General features: G+C 42.2%; 2 protein-coding genes across 3 annotated transcripts; both read right to left on the bottom strand.

Annotated features, from left to right (window-relative positions):
* Positions 1 to 34: 34 nt before the first annotated feature.
* LOC126995214 (uncharacterized) lies at positions 35 to 5,303 on the bottom strand. The gene is made up of 5 exons (XM_050854582.1): positions 5,053 to 5,303; positions 3,041 to 3,261; positions 2,697 to 2,826; positions 1,580 to 1,744; positions 35 to 1,190 (listed from the first exon to the last, which is right to left on the bottom strand). Exons 1-5 carry the CDS (start codon positions 5,144 to 5,146, stop codon positions 1,030 to 1,032), a joined length of 771 nt encoding a protein of 256 aa, XP_050710539.1. The 5' UTR covers positions 5,147 to 5,303; the 3' UTR covers positions 35 to 1,029.
* Positions 5,304 to 8,105: 2,802 nt separating this feature from the next.
* LOC126995209 (uncharacterized) lies at positions 8,106 to 14,655 on the bottom strand. 2 transcript variants are annotated; one of them, XR_007750106.1, is made up of 5 exons: positions 14,118 to 14,655; positions 12,125 to 12,263; positions 10,364 to 10,537; positions 8,834 to 9,271; positions 8,106 to 8,617 (listed from the first exon to the last, which is right to left on the bottom strand). XR_007750106.1 is itself a non-coding variant. In XM_050854567.1 (4 exons), the coding sequence occupies exons 1-4, from the start codon at positions 14,253 to 14,255 to the stop codon at positions 8,994 to 8,996; spliced, it is 729 nt and encodes a 242-aa protein (XP_050710524.1). In that variant the 5' UTR covers positions 14,256 to 14,655; the 3' UTR covers positions 8,106 to 8,993. The 2 variants fall into 2 exon arrangements, 1 of the variants encoding a protein (XP_050710524.1); XM_050854567.1 differs by having other exon boundaries at positions 8,106 to 9,271.
* Between the last annotated feature and the right edge of the window lie 7,773 nt (positions 14,656 to 22,428).

Below are 22,428 nucleotides of genomic sequence, written 5' to 3'. Positions count from 1 at the left end.
TATTATGAAGTAGTCGGAAATAACACAAATCCTGTAATGTTTTGAGGTAGCTTTCTTCACTCCTGACATTATTTTAAATCTTGAGAAGGAGACCGAGGGACAAAGGGACAAAGGCAGCTCCATGTTTTCGATTTTCCATGATAACACTTTCCTTGGACTGAATTCACATGATAACTTCCCAGAAGACGTTTTCTCTTGAGTACAGAATGTGAAGATAGCCTGATCCACTCCTGAGAGTGTTTTACATCACTGAAAAAAGGGGACACGGAAAACAGCTCCATGCCTAGACCTTTCCAATCTCCTTGGGCTAACTTGTTTTGAGTCAAACTTGTTATTCGCTACTGAAGGTGTTGTAGCTGAGGGAGGTACAAAGGAGAGGATTTCCCGTACCTCCGTTCCTAGGTCCAAAATGTCCATCCTGGCTCACGTGATAACTCCTCCAAGGCTGCTTTCTTATACGTGGTTTTGGGTATTTCGAAGGAGGGCAGAGGACAAAGGGACAGGAGGCAGCTCCTTGGGTCGGGATTTCCTTACTTCCTCTCAGACACATGATGCCTCCGTCAAGGCTGTTTTCCCTTATGCAGCATGTATAAGTAACCTTAGCCACTTCTGAATGTGTTTTGAGACGTTATTAGGGGGTTGGGAACAGAAGAACAGAATGCTGCTCCGTGATTGTAGCTTCCCCGTGCTTCCGTGTTCCATGGGCCAAAGTTTTTTTCGGTAACCTAATCCACCTCTCCTCAAAGTGCTCTGAACTTTTAAAGAGAGATTAGGGGACAGAGGGACAAAAGGCAGCACTGAGTCAGTATTTTTTGAGCTTTCGTTGTCCTTGAGTTGGTTTACTTATGACGCACATGATGACACCGTAGACGCGTATAGCCTTTTTTGGGGGACTTTTGAGCAGCGTTTTGAGGCAAGCTGATTTACTCTAGAACGCATTTTGAATTTTGTGAAGGAGACTTAAGGCAGCTTTATGTTACATTTTCCTTGCTTCCATTGCCCCTGGGCTGAAGTATCCGTCCTGGCTCCTCAGATGACTCCGTAGAGGCTGTTTTCGCTGATGTGGAGCGAGCCGCGGCCGTTGTAGTTGTAGGGGAAGTAAGCTTGGTCGGTGACAAGGGCCTCCGTACTCTTGAAGGTCGTGGAGTCGCTGGAGGAGGTCGCCTGTCCAAGTCCATTCCTGGCGAAGGCTAAGGAGAGAGGAGAAAGTAAATTAAAATGTACTGAAGTATTTCGCTAAAGAAAACCAATTGTCTAGTCCAGTTTTGGCAGACCCTTTGAAAAGTAAAATCAGTAAACAGTAAGAAGTTAGTGAATGTGTACTAGTAGAGATTTCATGTACTGCTAAGGACTAAGTGAACGAAAGTCAATACATTGTGTGCCAATATAACGTACCGTCGAGGTGAAAGCTTTCCAGTGGTTGCAACGTTTGTGTGACGAGCATGCATATTTGTCATTCATGTGTTAAAGACTTACTCAAGACAACCAATAGAAGAATGCAAATAACGGAGGGGTGGTGGTGGACCTTACTACACAATTGAATTTGAATATTATATCAGTACGGGAATAATATACTCACCACATCTCAGGCACAGGAGGATGCTGAGGACGAGAGTGGAGAGGGCGAAAAGGATACAGAGGGAGGCCAGGGTGACGAAGGCGGGGCTCAGGTAGGGCGAGGAAGGGGTGGAGGGTAAGGTTGTGTTCATGGCCAAGGCAGACGGATCAGGGGTCGAGGTGTTCACTGAAAAGAGATGTGGTTGTTGTTTTAGGCGGGGCATTCATTTATCTGTGACTCGGGGTTCATATCTGCGTCCACGTCCGCATCCGTCAGTGAAAAGAGTTCTCAAATGAAAAAATGCCATTAAACATCCAATGATCTCTTTAGTAATGCCCTACTTCAAACGCTCAGTATATCAAGTATGAAAACATATAACTTACACACTAAGGACACACCCGTGGACAGACACTGGTAACCCCTAATCATGGTTTTGTGTATTTGCTGATCATTCCGTATAGTGTGAAAAAGAATGGTTTAGCTGTTCATTGTTTTATTTAGAGGAAGTGTTATTTTAAGTTTAAAGTTGAGGACATGATTTGACAGTTTACTTTATGAGTGGAAAAATTACGGTTGTTTTGGTCTTCCGTTTGTAAGGCTACTTGTTATGTCATTCGGGGTGAAGGCTGCCTTTCGTCAATTCTCTTTAGAAAGGAGGTGAGTGTTTTCTGTTCTTAGTAGCGTGGCAAAGGAAGGAAGTAACCCACATAGTCGTGTTGTGCTAGTCGCGTGTAATGATGGGAAGGGAGTGGCGATCGTGTCAATTATTTGTATATGCCAAGGAAAAAAAGTTCGAATTATTTCATTTTTTATTATCAGCCTCGTAAGCGAATCATGTTATTCTCATTATTTTTGATAATAATAATAATAATAATAATAATAATAATAATAATAATAATAATAATAATAATAATAATAATAATAATAATAATGATGATGATGATGATAATAGTAATAATAATAGTTGTAGTAGTAGTAGCAGTAGAAGTAGTAGTAGAAGTAATAGCAGTCGAAGCAGTAGTGGTAACTTTTTTTTATGTATTGGCAATATTATTTATCTACCGATCTGTCTTTCCAGCTCACTCTATATATATTCATCTATCTTTTTTGTGTGTATTTGTGTAAAAATCTAACTTACAGAAGGCGGGATCGTTGTGGAACACCTGCCACCTGACGCGCTGCTCGCTCCACACTGCCATGTGCTGAATCTTCCAGGAGAGGGTATTCTCCTTGCAAGTCAGCATGTTCAACACCTTTCTGGACTCAGGCTGTTAACAGTTATTATTGATATTATATATTATTGCAGGTTCAAAGCATGTATAGGGATGAATTAAGTGGTGAAAAATAAACGATGTTGGATCGAACTAGTTTGATTAGAAAATACACAGATTTAGTATATAGCCATTGATCTACCTGTGATAAAAGAGTGAGACCTGTTCTGTCTTAGGAGTGATTCAGCCGTAACTTTCCATTATTACATACCAAATAGCTCAGCGAGTTATAGAGCACGATGATCATGTTCCTCTTCTCGTCATCGTCTTGCCCGATCTTGAAATTTTCATCATATGATGCATAGGCTGACGAATATTTTATTTTGAATCCCGCTTGAGTGTTTGATGAGTGTGTGTCCTTTGAAAACTTGATGACAGTAAGGGCAGGAGAGGTGCTTGGCAGAGAAAACGTCTCCGTGTTGTTTTCCGTAACTGCAAGGAAGAAGGGTATCACATGTATAGAAGAGTAGCATATAATATAGTGAAATCCAGAGTTGGTCAAATGATGAAAATGTAGCTAGATAGGCCTAGATATAAGACTAAAATTAAGCTCATTCCTCTAGTCGTGCAATAAATGAAAATCAATCTGTTAGTAATACCTTTGTTCCGCTCTTAAGTGTGAGAGCTCGAAGAGTTGCAAACAAGGCATTAAAAAATAAGGGTTTAGGTAAAGTTGGGAGCATATGTTATAGCTACGCGTGGCCTCGGTGCTCATCTTCGTAACATTGGCCAATGAGGTTGTGGTGAGTAATAATCTGTTACCTCGGGACAGTGTAATATCCGGGTTACCACAATTTACCTTCCCCGGGTTTCTTCAGGTACCCATTTATTGAGCAGCCCGAGAAAGAGAATGAACAGGTGGGTGGGTTATGTGTCGACTGCCCGGGCCGGAATTCGAACCCATGCCTGCGGATTTGTAGCTAGACGTACTAACCACTGCACCACGGATGTGCTGGCAATGGTTATGATTTTGAAATAATGGCGTAAGAGTCGATGATTACAGACTTCATGAGAATCATTTTAACTTGGCACTATTAAACTATCGCCAGAGGAAAGGGTTACAAGGATTTTGAAACAAGTGTGATCATTGTACTGCTCCCGAAAAGCGGAAAAGGTGACGGATGGCAGACATGATGAAACATCTTTAACTTTATTATTGCATCTAAATGCCTGGAAAAGGTGAATCGCAAAACAAGAGAATGAGGCAGCTTAAATGACGCAAGAGGTGGCAGATTACAGACAGAATGAGGCAACTCGGGCGTTAGCACTGCACCACAGTATAGTCGTAGGGATGAGAATCCATAAAATTTTCTTATCAGCAATCTGCTTCCTTTACATGATCCTTAATTTCATCTTGGCACTTTGTCTCTCCGGCAGCCAGTGTTACCAAGTGCTGGTCACACTCTGGGTCGGGGGCCATTGCTTGCGTAAGGCACAATGGGCTGGACCAACACTGAGCCCTCAATGTGGCCCTCTACCCATCGCTTCCACACCACCACCACCACTATCACCATCACCTATCGACCATCACGACCATCTACGAAAGGTAAGTGAATTTACAGTGTGCTCCCTCTCCCCTTTCCTTCTTATTGAGCTTAGCGTTATTTATTGCCATATTTCTCTTTACGTAAGAGGAATAACCACGTTTTTAGCAGAAGGAAAGGAAGTCTGGGCTGTACACAAACTCGTATCAAGGCTCGGAGATAATGATACGTGTTAGGAATAGAACAAAATATTACCAGCGGTGGCGTCTTCCGCCACACCACTCATCTGTATGATGGGCAATTACGTGTGTTGACCCATTGGGTTTGCTCGAAGGGCACGGACGTTGCTTGCACAAGAGACCCAAGGGTTTTAATTTATAGATAAGTATCACGTCTCCCCCGTGCAGGTGCTCTTCCCCTCGGCCAAAGGTTCTCAAACTGAGGATTTTTTCGGGTACGCGATGCGTCTTGAGAAGACTCGTTTGATTCAGTACTCCGCTTCAAACACACGATGATGCTGGGAGAGGGGCGGAGTAAGGATTAGCAGTGTAACTCATTTAGCTTGTCAACTATGTCTGACTATAGATGAAACAAAACCACGCTGAAATACATTTTGTCTGTTTTACTCCTCTTGAGTTTATATTCCAGTGGTACAAAGGCTAATATAGTTGGATAACCATTTTCGTAGGTTTTGCAGGGAATGTTGGCGGCTGTAAAATAAGTAAGCGTTAATACTCACCCAGTTCCAAGTGTGACTGTGATGTAGCAGGGGCCACCAGTAACACGGCCAGCACCATCAGCTCCATCACCTTCCCGATCACCAGCCCAGCCATGGAGAATTTCTGTTGACACTTCAGTCCTCTTCTTCTTTCCTTTCTTTTTATTCCTTTCAATTCGTATGCGCCACCTGAGGGAGAACCCGAGGAAATGCAACACGTCACACAGCTTGTCGCGCCTCTTTCTTACTGCCCGCGTGTGTGTGTGTGTGTGTGTGTGTGTGTGTGTGTGTGTGTGTGTGTGTGACGTAGAGCTGATTCCAGTCCTTCCCTTCATTTCCTGTGTGTGTGTGTGTGTGTATTCCTTTGTCTTGGGATTTCCGAAAAGAGTTCACGTATGACGGACTATTTTTATATTGTTTACACACACCCACACCCACACACCCACACCCACCCACACACACACACACACACACACACTACCCCCTCCCTCTACACACACACACGCACACACACACTGCCCCCTCCCTCGTGGTGTTCCCCAAGGGTCTGTAATTGGTCCCTTGCTTTTTCTCATTTACATTAATCATGTTGTTTCAGAATTAAATTGTAAGTTTTGTTTATTTGCTGATGATCTTAAATTATACCTAGCTACTGAAATTTCTAAGTCTAACCAATTAATTTCTCACAGTATTTTGCAGAGAGACATCAACACTCTTTACAACACAAGCAGCTCTTGGGGTTTATCTTTCTCAGTTGGCAAATGTGCCAGAATGAACTTTTGTAGGAATTTCCTTTATGCTCCTGCTCCTTTACCATATTTTATTGGAAACCAACCCATACAAGATGTAGATAACTATAAGGATCTTGGGGTCAGGGTGGATTCCTCCCTAAAATTTCATTTGCATGTGAGAGAAATCACTGGCAAGGCTGGAGGCATTGGTTACAGTATTCTAAAGGGTACCCTTTGCAGATCTCCTGATTTCATGAAGACAGTTTTTATCTCGCATATTCGCCCTATCTTGGACTTTGCCTCTGTGGTTTGGTTCACTGGTTATACAGGAGACATTAGGCTTTTAGAAAATGTTCAGAGGAGGTGGACCAAGAAAATTACCGGTTTCCATGATCTGCCATACAGTGAACGTCTCGCTAGATTGAGTCTTTATTCCATTAAAGGAAGATTGATCAGAGCTGATCTCATTATGGTGTTCAACATTCTGAAAGGGTTTTGTCCGAATCTAGGTCACCTCTTTGTTAGAAATTTCAACAGAGACACGAGAGGCCACTCCTTTAAGCTTTTTGTTCCTCGTTACAATACTGATGTTCGAGCTCGTTTCTTCTCTGTGCGGGTCATTAGCATTTGGAATAATTTACCAGAATCAGTTGTTGTGGTGAATTCTGTTAATGCTTTCAAACGGCATCTCCACACTTCTCTCGGTCAAATTTTGTATGATTTTGATTGACTTTGGGTTGTTGAGTATCTCTTTAACTTGTAAACTTGTGTCCTGTGCTGTGCTGTGTCTCCACTCGGGATTGCCAACCTGACTATATTGTCTTGGCACTTACTCAAGAGTATTATGGCAGTTGTTTGTGTGGTCTTGGTGATGCCACATTAGCCAACCATCAGAACATCTAAAGGACAATCTACTTGCTGTCTTGGTTGGAGGCGTCACCTGATTCTAGATGGGGTTCTCTCCATTTAGGTAAGAAATCTAGGTAAGAAATCCCTCTACACACACACACACACACACACACACACACACACACACACACACACACACACACACACACACACACACACACACACACACACACACACACACACACACACACACACACACACACACACACACACACACACACACACACAGAGGGGTTGCGTCACTATTTTTTCGTGGAAGGGATGTTCAGAAAAAAAGACTGGAGAAAAGAGAGTTGACGAGCGAGTAGAAAACTTGGGCGGACAACACAAACACGGGAGCGGCGAGTGTGGTCTTTGATCGGGCCGTGTGTTTGATCTGCCGCGTGTGTGTTTGTGGAGGTTCAAGGCGGCCGTCTAAAGGCGAGAGCAAGGCGACTTTAAAGGGGAATAGCCAAGGGTTAGTTTTGGGAAGGCGTTATAAGGAGTCTCTAAGGGTTGAAGCGAGGAAGCGTTATGGGTATCATCATCAATAACTTCCTCAGCCATATGCATTAATAGTGTGCAGGACGTTCTCTATCTCTCTCTGTCCTTTGTTAGTCTACTCCATTCTATTCTTGCTTTAATCAAATCTCTCCACCTGGTCCTCTTGCTGCCCTGACGTTTAAAATTCTTGGGTCGTTACTCTTTTACTTTCGTCGTCCGTCTGTCATCAGTTCAACGCATGATATTGTCTGCCTTTCTCCATTTCTTATTCTTAAACGTCATTGCAGTGTGTTCAAACTTTGTCTCTTCCCCAACCCATCGTGTTTATTTCCTGTCTCGCCATGTTATCCTTACCTTATTTTTGTTCTCTTCATTCCTCTTTGTGCCTCTTTATTTTCTCTTTAACTGTTTTGAGGCGCCAAGTTTCTCAACCATAAGCTAGTACTCTCAGGATACATCAGTTGTACACGTATCTCTTCAGGGTGTGTCAGGTTGCTATTCTTATTACAGTGTACTAAAAAGGCTCCATCCCATTCCATTCCTCTTATAGCTTTTTCGAGGGCTGGGTTTGTGCTAATTGTTTGGCTTAGTTATGTGTATTTCTCTACTTTCTCTTTCACGTTTCATTCCCTATCGTTATTTGTTGTTCTGCCAACTGATTATTAAACATTATTATTATTTTCTTCTTTTCCATCTTCAGACATACTATCAGACCCTCGCTATGGAGTTCCCTGTCTATGTGTGTGCATTGTTTCATAGGTTCAATAATTTCGGTGTGATGTAAAATGAATTCCAGAGAGTGTTGACTTGTTTATATATTCATTGTATGTGTGTGTGTGTGTGTGTGTGTGTGTGTGTGTGTGTGTGTGTGTGTGTGTGTGTGTGTGTGTGTGTGTGTGTGTGTGTGTGTGTGTGTGTAAAAGCAATATTAAAAACAGAAAAAAACATGCATACAAATAGCGTTTATTTACCTTACGAATACAAGCATGATCAATGATGGACGCCAGTGGAAGTTAATGAATGAAGTATGTCCACAGATGTGAGTAATAATGGCGATTTAGCTGTATCTGTATACACATATATTCTACTTACTAGTGGTTATACCGTTAACTTCAGTAATAAATACATACAGCACATCACAAACCGATTAATGAATGAGTTGGTGATTGCACTGATATATAGAAATATATATTATGTACAAAACTACATGCTTATGGGTACACGTCAGAGTCGTATCTTTCCACTCTGGCTTTTTCATTACCCCGTGGAGGCTGCTCGTCCTCTCATGTTCTTGTTGTGCTGTATATGGCTGCAGCTCCTTTGTTATGTACAGCAATCAAGTCCACTCGTCCAGCCTTTAGTGGTGCATAACGCATTCCTCCCTTCGGCATTGTAATAACCCACAAAACAGGTGTCAGCCCCTCTGCTCTCACTGTCCACCAAAACATTTCTTTTCATTTGCTCTAAAATTAATGAAATGAAAAGTAATTAATCCTCATGCAACTGTTTTCAAGACCTATTTATATTATTTTGTTGATAAAATGAGTACTGAGCGTCAACATAATGTAAGCTTCTTTTAACTTGGAAATAACACATAATACTTTTCGCTAATATATTTATTCAACAAAACCTTCACTACCTATCAGGAGTTGCTATTCTACCCGTTTTGGGGCAATTACCTATCAGTTGAAAACCCATGTTGTAGTGGCTGTTGATTTTCTTTTCCAATCTATGTGTGGTGGCAGACAGGACGCAGGAGGGTAGGCGAGGTGGAGGGACGAGGGACGTGGCTAGCCTGGACATCAACCATCTCCGCATATACCGTGTTTCTTTTTGGCGTTATATCAATCCGTACAGACTGTTGATGCTCTCATGATCTACTTTGAGTGGTACATAGGCCACAGGAGGGTAGGTGAGGGACGACGGGCGAGACTTGGCGGCGGAACCCTGACCCACCTCCCTGTCCGCTGTGTTGCTCTTCGCATTATCCTCCTGGCCAGTCACCGCGGCGCCGTTCTGAGCCTCTGCCTGCTTGGTGTCGGTCCTGGTGTCGAGACGGGGGGTTGACTGCATATTGGCCTTGGGCAGTGGAGGCGGACCTTTGGGCAGGCAGTCGACTACACGTGGTGATGGTGTGGGAGGAAGAAAAGGTGTTAATGGCGGTTGTTGCGATGCGTTGGTTGTGATGGAGCTTTTATGTGATATGCTGCTCGGTGTAGGAGACAAGTCATAATGATTGTTGTAAAGTAAGTAAAAGTTAAGTTCAGAGGTGGCTTGGCACTTTTCTTGTAAAGATTTAAGTTGTCAGCCTCGTTTTTTTTAATTATTATTATCATTATCATTATCATCATTATCATTAGCATCGTTATATTATTATTATTATTATTATTATTATTATTATTATTATTAGTACATAGTAGTAATGGTAGTAATAGTAGTAGTGTCACTACTACTACTACTACTACTACTTTTACTACTACTACTACTACTACTACTACTACTACTACTACTACTACTACTACTACTACTACTTCTACCACTACCGCTACTACTACTACAACTATTACAACTACTACAACTAGTACTACTACTACTACTACTACTACTACTACTTCTACTACTCTATATATCAATAGTCATAATAGTAGTAGTAGCAGTCCTAGTAGACGTATCTTGACCATTGATAGTGAGTGGCAATGGTTGAAGGAACAGGCTATATACATAACTTCAAATTCGGAATTTAAATGAATTACAACATAAACTAGGCATAAAATCATATACTTTTCTATTTCTTTTTTCAGCTGCTTCCTTTCTCGGGGCGACATGTTGAGGGCCACTTCTTTGATCCCTTGTTTAGCTGTTGATCTGCCTCCTACTACGGAAGACAATATTAGCAGCATACCTTCATGTTTTGCTAAGTTAACTATCTACTTTAACTGTAAAACAGCACAGGTACCTCCACTTTTAGGTTTTCATATAAATACACGTCTCTGGAAAGAATGCGATGGAAAAAATCCAATTAATTCGTTACTTTACACGCTTTACATACATTAAACTGCACTAGGCCGCTTGACTTATCTTTTATTCATTTATGGGGAAAAATTGTTTTATTGAAACGCAATTAACTTTACGTGGCCTCTTCAGGAACGGAACGCTCGCACTGGAAAAGAGCTTTCTATCAGTTAGAGAGAGGGAAAAAAAGAACTTACTCGGCTTTGCATATATGTGGAAGAGTTCGGCTTTCCGGTAGAAGGTGACAGCGGCGAGGGCCACAAGGCTAGCCACCAGGAGCAGCACCACCACCACCAGAGCCGCCACCAGGCCCTCTCTCTCACCTGGTGCGTAGGTCGTGCCCTCCGCAGGCTCCTCAGCAGCAGGCAGGGCTGTGGAGTTGGAGAAGAGGGGATCATGAAAGGGAAAAGGGATTGTGTGCAGGATAGATAGAGTTGACAGTTAGGTGTGCTGTGAGGGAAGGTGTTTAAAGTGTATAATTCACCACGGCCTGATAACGAGCTGGACTCCCGACAAGAGCAAGGCTCATTATGGTTGAACTATGGGTACTGCAGGGACCTACACACACCACACATCCTCTCCCCCTTGTTCAAGGGGGACAGTAACCACTCCTTGTCAGAGGAAAAATCCCGGCCTGAACGGGACTCGAACCTCCTCCTGCCAGGCTGCGAAGCCTGGGGCTGTATAACGAGTGGAGTCCCACAGGGGTCGGTGCTGGGTCCACTCCTTTTTTATCATTTACATCAACGATTTGGACACAAGAATCAGTAGTGATGTCAGTAAGTTCGCAGATGGTATCAAGGTCGGTTGAGTAATTAAGTCAGATCAGGACAATAACGTCCTCCAGGATGAGCTTGACAGACTGTATGATTGGGCGGGGAAGTGTTAGATGTAAATCAATGTCGGGAAGTGTAGTATTCTGAGTGTAGATAGAAATAACCTTTCCCACAATTACTCCTTAAAATGACACTCCCCTAAGCAGGTCTGGGTGTGAGAGGGACTTCGGAGTCTTAATGAGCTCCGACCTCCGTTGTAAAGGGTCAATACACTCAGCCTAGGAATCGTGCAAGCAAGTTACTGGATTTTTTTTCAAGGAGCGTAAGCAATTGAAGCGCTGAAGTCACCCTCAAGCTTTAGTAACACTAGTTAGACCTCATCTTGGTAATGCGGTTCAGTTTTGGTCACCCTAATATAGAATGGATACCAAGATGATGGAATCTGTTCAGAGGAGGATGACAAAAAGGATTCAAGAGGTGAGAAACTGCCCATATGAGGGTAGACTTAGTCATTTAAACTTGCATTCTCTAGAAAGCTGAAGGTTGCGAGGAGACTTGATTGAAGTTAAAAATGGTTGAAGGGCTTTAATAAGGGGTGCTATAAAAAAATAGTATGGTTTTGGTTGTAAAAGTGCCGGGTAGGACACGTAGCAATGGTTTTAAGTTAGATAAATTTAGATTCAACAAAGACATTCGCAAGAATTGGTTTATTAATTGAGTCGTGGATGAGTGGAACAGGGTTGACAGTCATATTGTGGGTGTCAGTACCATAGATACATTCAAGAAAAGGTAGGATAAATTCATGGATAGTGAGGTAAGGTGGGGTAAGCCTTACATGAGCTGCCTTGTATAGGCCAACCGGCCTCTTGCAGACTCCTTATGTTCTCTCTGTTTCTGCGGTTTTGTTTCTCTCTCTCTCTCTCTCTCTCTCTCTCTCTCTCTCTCTCTCTCTCTCTCTCTCTCTCTCTCTCTCTCTCGCACACACACACGCTCGCCCCCACCCCCACCCCCACACACGCAGTTTACAAAGTAAACTCAAGCACAACATGAATAACTCCGAAAACGGTCTAAGGAATATACTTAGTTTTTAGTTAAGAGGCAACACTGGTTCTCTTTAGTTTACGCTGCTCTTACATTCAATCATTCCCACAGAGCCAATGACTTTTAAGGCATTGTACGTACCACACATGTAAGCGTTCGGACAGAAGAACCAGTGGACCAGATCTTCGCTGCTCGCCTGTATTTGGCCTACCCTCGAGTGCTCCATGTTGATGTAGCGGAGGTCGGGGCGGATGTGAAGCTGTACCGGGCTGCCCTCCCTCTGTGGTGAAGGGGACGAGGTGGGGGTTAGAGAGGTGGAGGAATGGGAGATGAAGTACGGTGGTAAAGTGGAGGTGGTGGTGTAGAGGTGGAAGAAAGGGAGGTACAGAATGGTGGAGAGGTGAAGGAAGAGAGATAGAGAACAGGGGGTAGAGGAAAGAGAGGTACAGAAAGGTGAAACGATGAAGGAAAGGGCGTTATAATATAGTGGAGAGGTGCCGTAGAAAAAAAGAAAGACACAAAATTTAGAGGTACAGGTGGAGGGACAAGGGACGGGATCAGTACTATTGCAAAAGTTAGCCAGGGCGTTCATATTTTCATTCCTTTCTACTGTAAACTCTTGAACATCTCTTGCCACAATATACTCTTTTTTTTTTTTTAAGATTACTTCCTCCCTTTGGGGAGGAGCACGGCCTTGGCCAATGGCGGCCCGTAGCAGGGTGCCGACAGACCGACTCTATCGGCCGTCTGGAGCGTAGCCGACCATTTGGGTCTGTCGACGAGGACTGGCGTGTCTCTGTTATACTCCCTGAGAATGTGAGGAGCATGTGATGGAAGGTTAGGTTATCAAGATAAGGAAAGGTATAATTGGGCTCTGCGTGGCCTCGGTGCTTATCTCCGCTACATGATAGGAAGGTGATGGTAAATTTGATAGATTGTGAAATGTCATCATGGCAAAACAATAACACAGCAGGGTATATGGCGCCGCAAAAAAAATAGTAAAATAACCAGGTAGAATCTAAATAGCAAAAATATCAAGAGTATTTAGGTAAATTAAACATGAAAGGGTTTTAAAAAAATTCTCACTGGGGAATTCGACAAGGGGTGATGGTGATGATGGTGGTGGTGGTGATTGTGGTTGCGGGTATGACATGTGCTTTTATGGTGGCGGTTATAGTGACAGCGAGTGAATGGTTCGCTGTAGGGGTGGTAACGGCATGGAGGTGGTGATAACAGTCATGATGGTTATGGTCGTTATGGTGGTGGTGATGGTAACCGTTATGGCAGTGATGGTGGTGGCAATTCTGCTAGATGATGGGAATGGTGATATTCGTTATGGTGATGGTGGGTGGTGGGGGTGTTATGAAAGAAGAGCTATAAGGGTAAGGGGGCGGTAAAGCTGGTAGATGATGGTGGTAGTGGTAATGATGCTGGGGATGGTGGCAAAGTAGAATGGTAATGATGATGAATCCACTGAATTCATAGTGCCGATGATGAGAGTAGTAGAGGAGAATGGAAAGAATGGTGGCATAGTGAAAGTGTAACAATGATGGTGAGGGGGTGAGGATTATGATGATGATAATGGTGGTGGTGGTAGTGGTGGTGATGGTGGTGGTGATGGGGGTGCCGGGGAGGGTGGGATTCGTGTAGTGCAGCGGCTGTCGGCTATGTAATTATGATATTAGCGGAGGTCTACGGGGCAAAGTTCAGAGCTAATGAGTTAACGTAATTTAATGAAAGTCAACGCAGACCCGGAGCCAATTACCCTGCATGTATTCACCTTAATATTAAAAAAAGAATATGGAAACTTTACCTAATCCAATTTCACTCCCTTGGTACTTATAGAGGTCTCGATGGAGAGAGAGAGAGAGAGAGAGAGAGAGAGAGAGAGAGAGAGAGAGAGAGAGAGAGAGAGAGAGAGAGAGAGAGAGAGAGAGAGAGAGAGAGAGAGAGAGAGAGAGAGAGAGAGAGAGAGAGAGAATCAACAAAAAAATACTCAGAGGCTGGTAGACATCTATGCTTTGACAGTGGCGTGAAGTAGATAGATAGACAGGCAAAAAGACAGATAGATAGATGGATAGATAGGTAAATAAATAGATAAAAACCCTCAATAACTAAACGACACGGTACTCACAGGCTGGTATATATCAATGCTGTGCCAGTGTCGGGGCATGATGGTGGTGAGATGGCGGGTAAAGTTACGTGTCGAACTGATGAGGGTGACGGTGAGGGAGGTGCCGTTGGTGGGGGACCAGAAATGAAGGCTGGACATGGGCTTATCTTCGGGCAGTGTCAGGTTGTGGTGACCAGTGGCCGCGTCGGTGGTGAAGACCTGGTTAAACAGCGGTGGCTCCTCCTCTCCTGGGTTGCTTCCTATGGCATCCTGCGTAGAGGAGGATGTACTCTCCTTCGTAGGACCTTCACCCTCCCCAGCGCTCGGTTCTGTAGGGTTTGGCTGTCCTGTGTTGGTTACTGTTGTTGTTGTTGTGATCGTTGTTGTGGAAGTTGTACTTTCCCTCGTACGAGTAACATCAACGTTCCCTGTGCCTTGTCCCGGAGTCTGTGGCGGTTGTGTGTTGGGTCTTATTCTTGTTCCATATGAGCCGTGTGGTGGTTTATTTGGCACCAGGACGCTCTCTGTGAATAAAGAAAGGTTGATAGATTATGGAAAAGTGACTAGGTTTATTCACAAGGAAATATTCATTATATGGTGTTAACACTATTTATTTGTCCTGTATTTTGATTTTGATAATATTTTGTAATGTTAATTTTTAAGCTTAAACGTGATTTCTGAGAAAATAAATGTCATTTTTTCAGTATGCTATTATATATCTATGATAATAAGGTAAAGTTGGGGGCATACCGTATAGTCTCATTGACCCTCGAGCCTGTGGTGGGTAAAAACCCATTACTCCGGGACATAGGCCCGGCGTGATATCCGTGTTATCACAGTTTACCTTCTTCAGGTTTCCCTAGGTACCCATTTATCGACCAGTCCGAAAGGGAGGATGAACAGCTGGGTGAGTTGCACCCCGAACGCCCGGGCCTGGGTTCAAACCCGGGCCCGCGCATTCGTAGCTAGGCACGCTAACCACTTCACCACAGAGAAATGATAATGGCGATCCGTAGTAGTGATTTTTAATAGTTATGGTGATTGGTACTTATGATTCGTAACGGTAATAATGTGATGGTAATGATGCTTCGTGACAAAACGGTTATCATTTAGTTAGAATTAAATTTGTCCTATAATGAATAGTCTTTATTGGCTGGCCTTTTCGAACGAACCAGTCACATATGTATTAGGATGGACAGCACACCCGGTTTTCTTCTCTTTCACTGTCTACTAGAGTTCCACACCTTGACTTTTGCTCTAATACATTATTCAAGAGGGAAAAAAAACAACCATTGAATACATAATTAACATTTTCCCCGTACACGTCGATAGATAATGTAGTGGCTCTGATTAATCCTCTTTCCAGCTGTCACTTCTTGGTAAGCCTCTCCCTGTGTGTGTGTGTGTGTGTGTGTGTGTGTGTGTGTGTGTGTGTGTGTGTGTGTCTGTGTGTGTGTGTGTGTGTGTGTGTGTGTGTGTTCTGGGAGGAAGGAAGTGAAGGCAAGTTAATGGAAGGAAAGGAAAAGGAGGGAATGATGGTGTAAGAGATAAAAAAAAAAAGGAAAGTAAGAAAGAAAGGCCAAAAAGAGAAGGGAAACAGCTAGGAACGGAAGGGAAGGGAGGAGGAAGGCAGAGAATGAGTGAGTGAGAAAGAGAAGGAGAGTGAGAGGAAGGGACGAAGGGAGCGAGGGAAGAAGGGAGGAAGGGACGGAGGGGGAAGGATGGAATGAGTAAGTTAAAGAAGGGGGGGGGGGGGAGAGAGAAGGAGGAAGCAAGTGAATAATTGAGAACGGGAGGGAGAAGGAGAAAGAGGGAAGGAGGGAGCGAAGGAAGGAGCGTGGTCGGTGTGAGGACTTTAGAGAGGGAGGGAGGGAGGGAGGGAGGGCCAGGCAGGTGTTGTTAGGGCTAGGTGTAAACATGTTCGGTGTGGCCTTCGTGAGTTAGTCATTTCCTGCCAGAATGAAAGGGTTCGTTGAATGAAAGAGTTCGTTTTCTTTCTCACTTTCTCTTTTGTATCTCTATCTTTTACTTTTTCTCTATCAAAAAAAAAATGTATGTTTCTTTTGTTTTTCGCACAATGTATCCACACCCTCAAAGTAAAAAAATAAATAAATCTATAGACAAATAAATAAAACAGAAGCAGACATATAATTTTTTACACTTTCAAAATTGCGATATGCAAAGTAAAAAGAATAATAAGAAAAAAAGAAAGAAAAAGAGAACGTTGAAAGCGATTGAACGAGTAAAAAAGGAAAAAAAAAATCACTTGTCCCCCCCCCGTAACATCCAATAAAGTAATGGAATATCAGGCCGTTGATGCGATACCGTGAATGGGCTGCTTTTAAAATCCGTTGTTTTGCAATTATATGTGCTCAGCGTGATTATATCGGAGAGATCATATTAAATTTACTAATAAACTAAAGCTGCACGTCCGCTCCAAACATTATTTATCACTGCCACGGTTTCACGCCTCGCTACACTATCAAACCAGTTCTCCTTTGTCTTCCGCTGGCTCCTCCTTCTCCTCCTCATTTTCCTGTCTTCCTGCTCATCCTCTTCCTCTTTGCTTACTCCTCCTCTTCCTCTTTTCCTATTTCACTTCCCATCACTGTTATCTGCTGTTTCCTTTTCTTCTTTATCTACTTTTTTCCATCTTTCTTATCCATCTCCTCCTCCTCCTCCTCCTCCTCTTCATCTTTCCCTACTCCACTTCCTCTCATTATAATCTATTTTTTTGTTTTTTTGCCTACTTTTCATCCATCTCTTTCTCTTGCTCCTCCTCCTCCTTTCTATATCTTCCTACTCCTCCACTTCCTCTCTTTATCATTTGTTTTTCTTATTCTTAATCTACTTTTTCTTCCTTCTCTTCTTCCTCCTTCTTTTCTTTTCTTCGTCTTCCTCCTCCTTTCCTTCTCCTCCCCTTTTTCCTCTCTTTCTACTTCTCCACTTTGCACTTTCTCTCGTTATCTACTTTTCCTTTTGCTTTATCTACTGTTTACTCCTCCTCCTCTTCCTCCCCCTCCTCCATCTGTTTCTCCTTCTCCTCCTTTTACTCTGTTCCTACTCCTCCACTCTCCTCATCTATTTGTATTTTTATTCTTTATCTACTGATTCTTCTCTCTCTTGCTCTTCCTCCTCCTCCATCTCTCTCACTTACTTCCTCCTCCTCTTCCCCTCTACTAAGTCCCCTTCGTCCTCTTTCCTTTGTCAACACTCGTTCACTCCTCTTCTTACCTGGTCTTCTTCGCGCGCGTGACCTGCTCTTACCTGGCAACCTCTCACCTCTTACCTCTCACCCGTACTCACATCTTCCTTTTGCCTTGTTATATTTATCAGGTTCACGCTTACCTTGCCGTCCCTAATTAGGCTTCTTCACCTGGCGCAGCACCTTCATACACAACTATCGCGTTTTCTCACGTGTATCTTTAATTAGACGTGTGTTATTTCTCTAACTTAAAAGACAAAAGTAATCTCGTCTCCTTCATTCTCTCTCTCTCTCTCTCTCTCTCTCTCTCTCTCTCTCTCTCTCTCTCTCTCTCTCTCTCTCTCTCTCTCTCTCTCTCTCTCTCTCTCTCTCTCTCTCTCTCTCTCTCTCTCTCTCTCTCTCTCTCTCTCTCTCTCTCTCTCTGAGGCTTTGCTACCATTGTGCTGCAGACTCGTTACTTATGCCCGGCGCCGTCCTCTTGTTTACCCAACTCCTTGTTTAGTTTGGCTGATGCTGTTGACTCTAGTTGTTTTGTTATTTCTGCTCCGAGTCGCTTTCTTGGTAATTCAATTTCTAATGTATTCTCAAAATGGTGTTGTCCTCTCGTTAGGCTTCTGCTCCTCGTTGCTCTCCTGTTAATTAAATTTTCGTTATTCGTCTTTGAGCAGTGTTTGAAGGATGCTGTGACTTTCCTCTGTCCTGTCGATCTTGTTCTCTTGCGGTGGTTTTCTCTCTTGAATTATAGTTTATTTTCTGTGATTGCTTCTTTGGTATGGCCTCTACGATAGCTGCCTCAGTATTTCATCTATGGCAGTTGTGCTGGTGACTTCCCTTTGTTCCGTGCTAGCTCCGTCGATGGTTTCCTCTCAGTAAGTGTGGTATACCGCTGTGAGTGTTGATGGTGAGGCTATAAGTGCGCCAGCTTCAGGAGGGTAAAAAAATTAAGTTGATAGTGATGATGTTGATAGTGCTTTCCCTGTATGGTGATGATGGTGGTGCCTTAATTGGATAGTGCTCATCGACGCAAACTTATACTTTGTGTAATAGTTTGGTGACGTCTTATATTTGCGTCATCCCCCTCAAGGAAAGGGAACGATGGTGATGGCGATGGCGGTCCCTCACTCGGTTGGTGTAATCCTCGTCGACACAGATTGATGACGCTGTTGTCCCGTGGTGATGATTAGTCACTCTTCATCAATCGTATTATAATTTTTTTCTGAGCTCGCCTTGCTATGTTTGGAAAGCGAGCTCTTTGTACTAGTTTATAAAGGGAGAACGTAAAACCTAGAGCAGGATTAGACAGGATTTGCTGGTTGGTGACTAACTAAGTTTTTGTTGAGTCACAACGGACTTCACCCTCGCTCAATCCTCCCACTCAGTGTGGCCTCACTTACAAGAGCTTTACGTAAGTTAATTTTCAAGGGGAGCACGTAAAGAGTGAGACAGGTTGACCACTAAGTTTCAGGTCAGGTCACGGCGTGGGTCACAAACAGGCACTCTGCACCCACTGTAGCCTCACTATTTTTTGTCTCCCTTCTTTCTTCCTGACTCCAAATAAGAATAAGGCAGACTGAGGAATTACTTTCTGTCACGTCACACACTGGTCACTAACTCAGTCATCAGACCAGGTCACGGTGCGCCTCGCCCCACACACTCCTTATGCACTATAACCTAACTGTCTCTTCTCACTGTTTCCCGCTACCTCCATGAACGCATAAGGCTGACGGAAGAAGATTTTGCAAGCACGTCACACAATGGTCATTAAGACAAGTTTCTGCTCGGGACACGACGTGCTTCACACACATTCCTCACTCACAGCCGTCACACTTTCACTGTTCTTTCACTGCCTCCGAAAGACCTCCGTCTCTAACGCGGCATCACCTTGTTATGCAGGACATCCGCTTATACCATGGAAGTCCCGTCGACGCTGGTCTTACAAAACATCCTTCTGACCATAAGGTGAAGGCTCATTTCCCAACCTGGCGTGACAGCGGGCTAAAAGAAGACAGGAGTGCCATATGTTGTCTACTGTTAACATATCTCTGGTGTCCGAGTATCCTTGTCACCATATCGGAGGGCTTTAGATCGGTCTTTTTCAGCTTTGGTGCGGGAAGGGACAAAAAGGAGGTAGTGGTGCCAGCTGTCTTTTATCAATCTGCCTTTGATTTCTAAGTTTGCCAGTTTCCTAATCACTTTATTAGGCCGGTTTACCAGTTTTCGTCACTTTGAAACTCTGATATCGTTAGGTACTAAAAGTATTGGCAGTAAATCCGTTTCCGGTTTATTTATAATACTTTTTTTTATGATTTCCTGACTGCAGATACTGGGAAGACGGAGCTCTCTTTGTCACGGTGCACGTCAACAGACTTTCTCGGTAATGGTGAATGAAGATGATTGCGGAGACTAGGCGCAGGCTGTGGTGCCGTCTTTAATTACTAGAATACAGTTTTCTCGTTATTTCCTGCTCTTTTAGTTACAGCTAACGCGGGATATTCCTTGTCACTGTGTACGTCGGCTGGCATTCGTGTTAATTCCGGAGACATGGACTTTTGAGTGTACCGTATCTGTAACAGTCGTAGTAAATAATGGAGGCAAAAGACAGACAGCGGTGTAATTCTAAGCAAAGAGACGTACAGCCTAATCGTGGTTTCCTGGTCTGGCCACTCAAAATCAATGTCATATTGTCTTTATAGCCGATGGTTTCGTGTTAGAAATGACTCGTTAAAGGCGTATAAAACACACTAAAACTTAGGGCGTTTTAGAGAATTATATATTTCTGTATTAGTAACAGGCATTATGACTGAACGACGAACTTGATACCTGTGGTTGATTACACTGGCCAGGAAGGAAAGGCCGGTAGATGGTACTATTAACAGGTGAGGGGTGTAATGTTTTCACGGTCACGTTCCACAGTTTCTTAACTCCCAACTGAAGTCACCACATTGCTGCAGGGGATTTCCTAGTTTCCTATCTTAGTAATTATATCCCTAAATGACAAAACGTCGGATGTTTACCGTTGTTGCGTGGATGTTTACCATCGACGTAGTTTTAGATCATACACTTTATTCACACTAATTTCTCTGAAAGCCCCGTCATCTACCATTCCCTCAGACAGCTAGAACACGTGAGTTGTTTGGTCTTTGAAGTCCGAGGCTTGCACGGCTAGATGATCATAAGCATCTCATAATCTGTCTTGTCAAGTAAATTTAGAGAACAACAACAACACAAAAATGTAGGCCCTTGGGCTTCCCCATACCTACTTCTGGTTTTAATATGCCCTTATGTAATTTGAGAGGGATATAAATTTGGATTTTAGTTATTGCTTAGATTCTTTTTAAGAGGAGAGGTAATGGCATATAAAAAAATATATTCCGGACTAGGACTAGAAAAGAAATTTTGGTCTGTAATGTAAAAGACATAATAATTAAAAGTTACATGTTTTTTTTCAGCATTAGCCAGGCATAATTCTTTAAAATTTGATTTCCTATTTCTTTCGAAGCTGATTTTCTCGCTTTTTGGGGATCAATTATCTGAAACTTGGCGGTGAACATCCAGGTCTGGGTAAACACGAGGTAATACAAACTCATGAATATCCGGTGCTACAATCGGTTTCCTCAAGAAATTTAATTTAGAATTCCCCCCCCCCCGCTCTCTCTCTCTCTGTCTGTTTCCAGGTAATCAGTAAAAGTTTTTTTTTTTTTTTTTTTTTTTACATTTTAATAATATAGTGGTATGACTATGTATAATGAAGTGGTGAATGAAATTCTACTACCTACAATTGTTGTTGTTATTATTATTATTATTATTATTATTATTATTATTATTATTATTATTATTATTATTATTATTATTATTATTATTATTATTATTATTATTATTATTATTATTATTATTATTATTATTATTATTATTATTATTATTATTATTATTATTATTATTATTATTATTATTATTATTATTATTATTATTATTATTATGTAATTATTATTATTATTATTATTATGATTATAATTATAATTCATCATTTTGTAATTATTATCATTATTATTATTATTATTATTATTATTATTATTATTATTATTATTATTATTATTATTATTATTATTATTATTATTATTATTATTATTATTATTATCAACGTCGGTTCGAATCCCCACGCTACCACCTGGGATTTTTCAGTCAACGCCGATTGGCCTAAGACTATCCACATGCTGTCCAGAAGACCACCCATTAACCCGGACTTTAGAAGAAACCGTCCAAGTGAATAAAAAATGAGTTCCGGGGGGCAGCATGAGCCAAGCATAAATGGCGCCACTATAAAAATTGCCTGTGCCATGACGGGCTTGGGCCGACCACCAGGCCCCTGAAGAAAGCCTACCGGCGCTACAGGCTGCGATGTAAAAAAAAAAAAAAAAAATATATATAATATATATATATATATATATATATATATTATTATTATTATTATTATTATTATTATTATTATTATTATTATTATTATTATTATTATTATTATTATTATTATTATTATTATTATTATTATCATCATCATTATTATCATTACATTATTATTATATATAAATATATTATTATTATTGGTTAATATGCAAGAGGATCAGGCGTGGTCTGTGAAGCACTAGGGACATATATTCCATATTGTTTATATCTCATTGTATTCAGGTTAATCTGTTGAGTATCGGAAATGGTCTAAAAAATATGTTCAAATTGAAATAATAACATACGTAATCGGAAACGCAATCAGCCACACCTCCCCGCATCACGGCTCATCACACACTGAAAGCGACTCGATTGAGTAGTATGCTTTCATTGTTGATGTGCCAGTTTTATGGGTCGGTAATCTGCAAACATAAGAGGCTGAGTACGACAATCTGGCAACGTTGGTGGCCGAGTGCTTGTCACCGCCAATCACAAACACTGACTCATTGTTTTGGCCAGTGACATACATATCTAGACTCAAAGCCAATCATATAGCTCCTTTTTCACTTGCTACGGGAAGCAGGAAGAATATGAAGTTTGAACTCGGTCTGTGCCTAGAACTGACCTACAGTATTAGGTAAGTATTGCGTTATAATTTAGTTTCATGTTCTTTTGTAGACACAGATTATG

The sequence above is a fragment of the Eriocheir sinensis genome, chromosome 1 (assembly GCF_024679095.1).
Source record: "Eriocheir sinensis breed Jianghai 21 chromosome 1, ASM2467909v1, whole genome shotgun sequence".
Lineage (NCBI taxonomy): Eukaryota > Metazoa > Arthropoda > Malacostraca > Decapoda > Varunidae > Eriocheir > Eriocheir sinensis.
The sequence above is the reverse complement of the archived record's forward strand: the minus strand, read 5'-3'. Positions and strand labels throughout refer to the sequence as shown.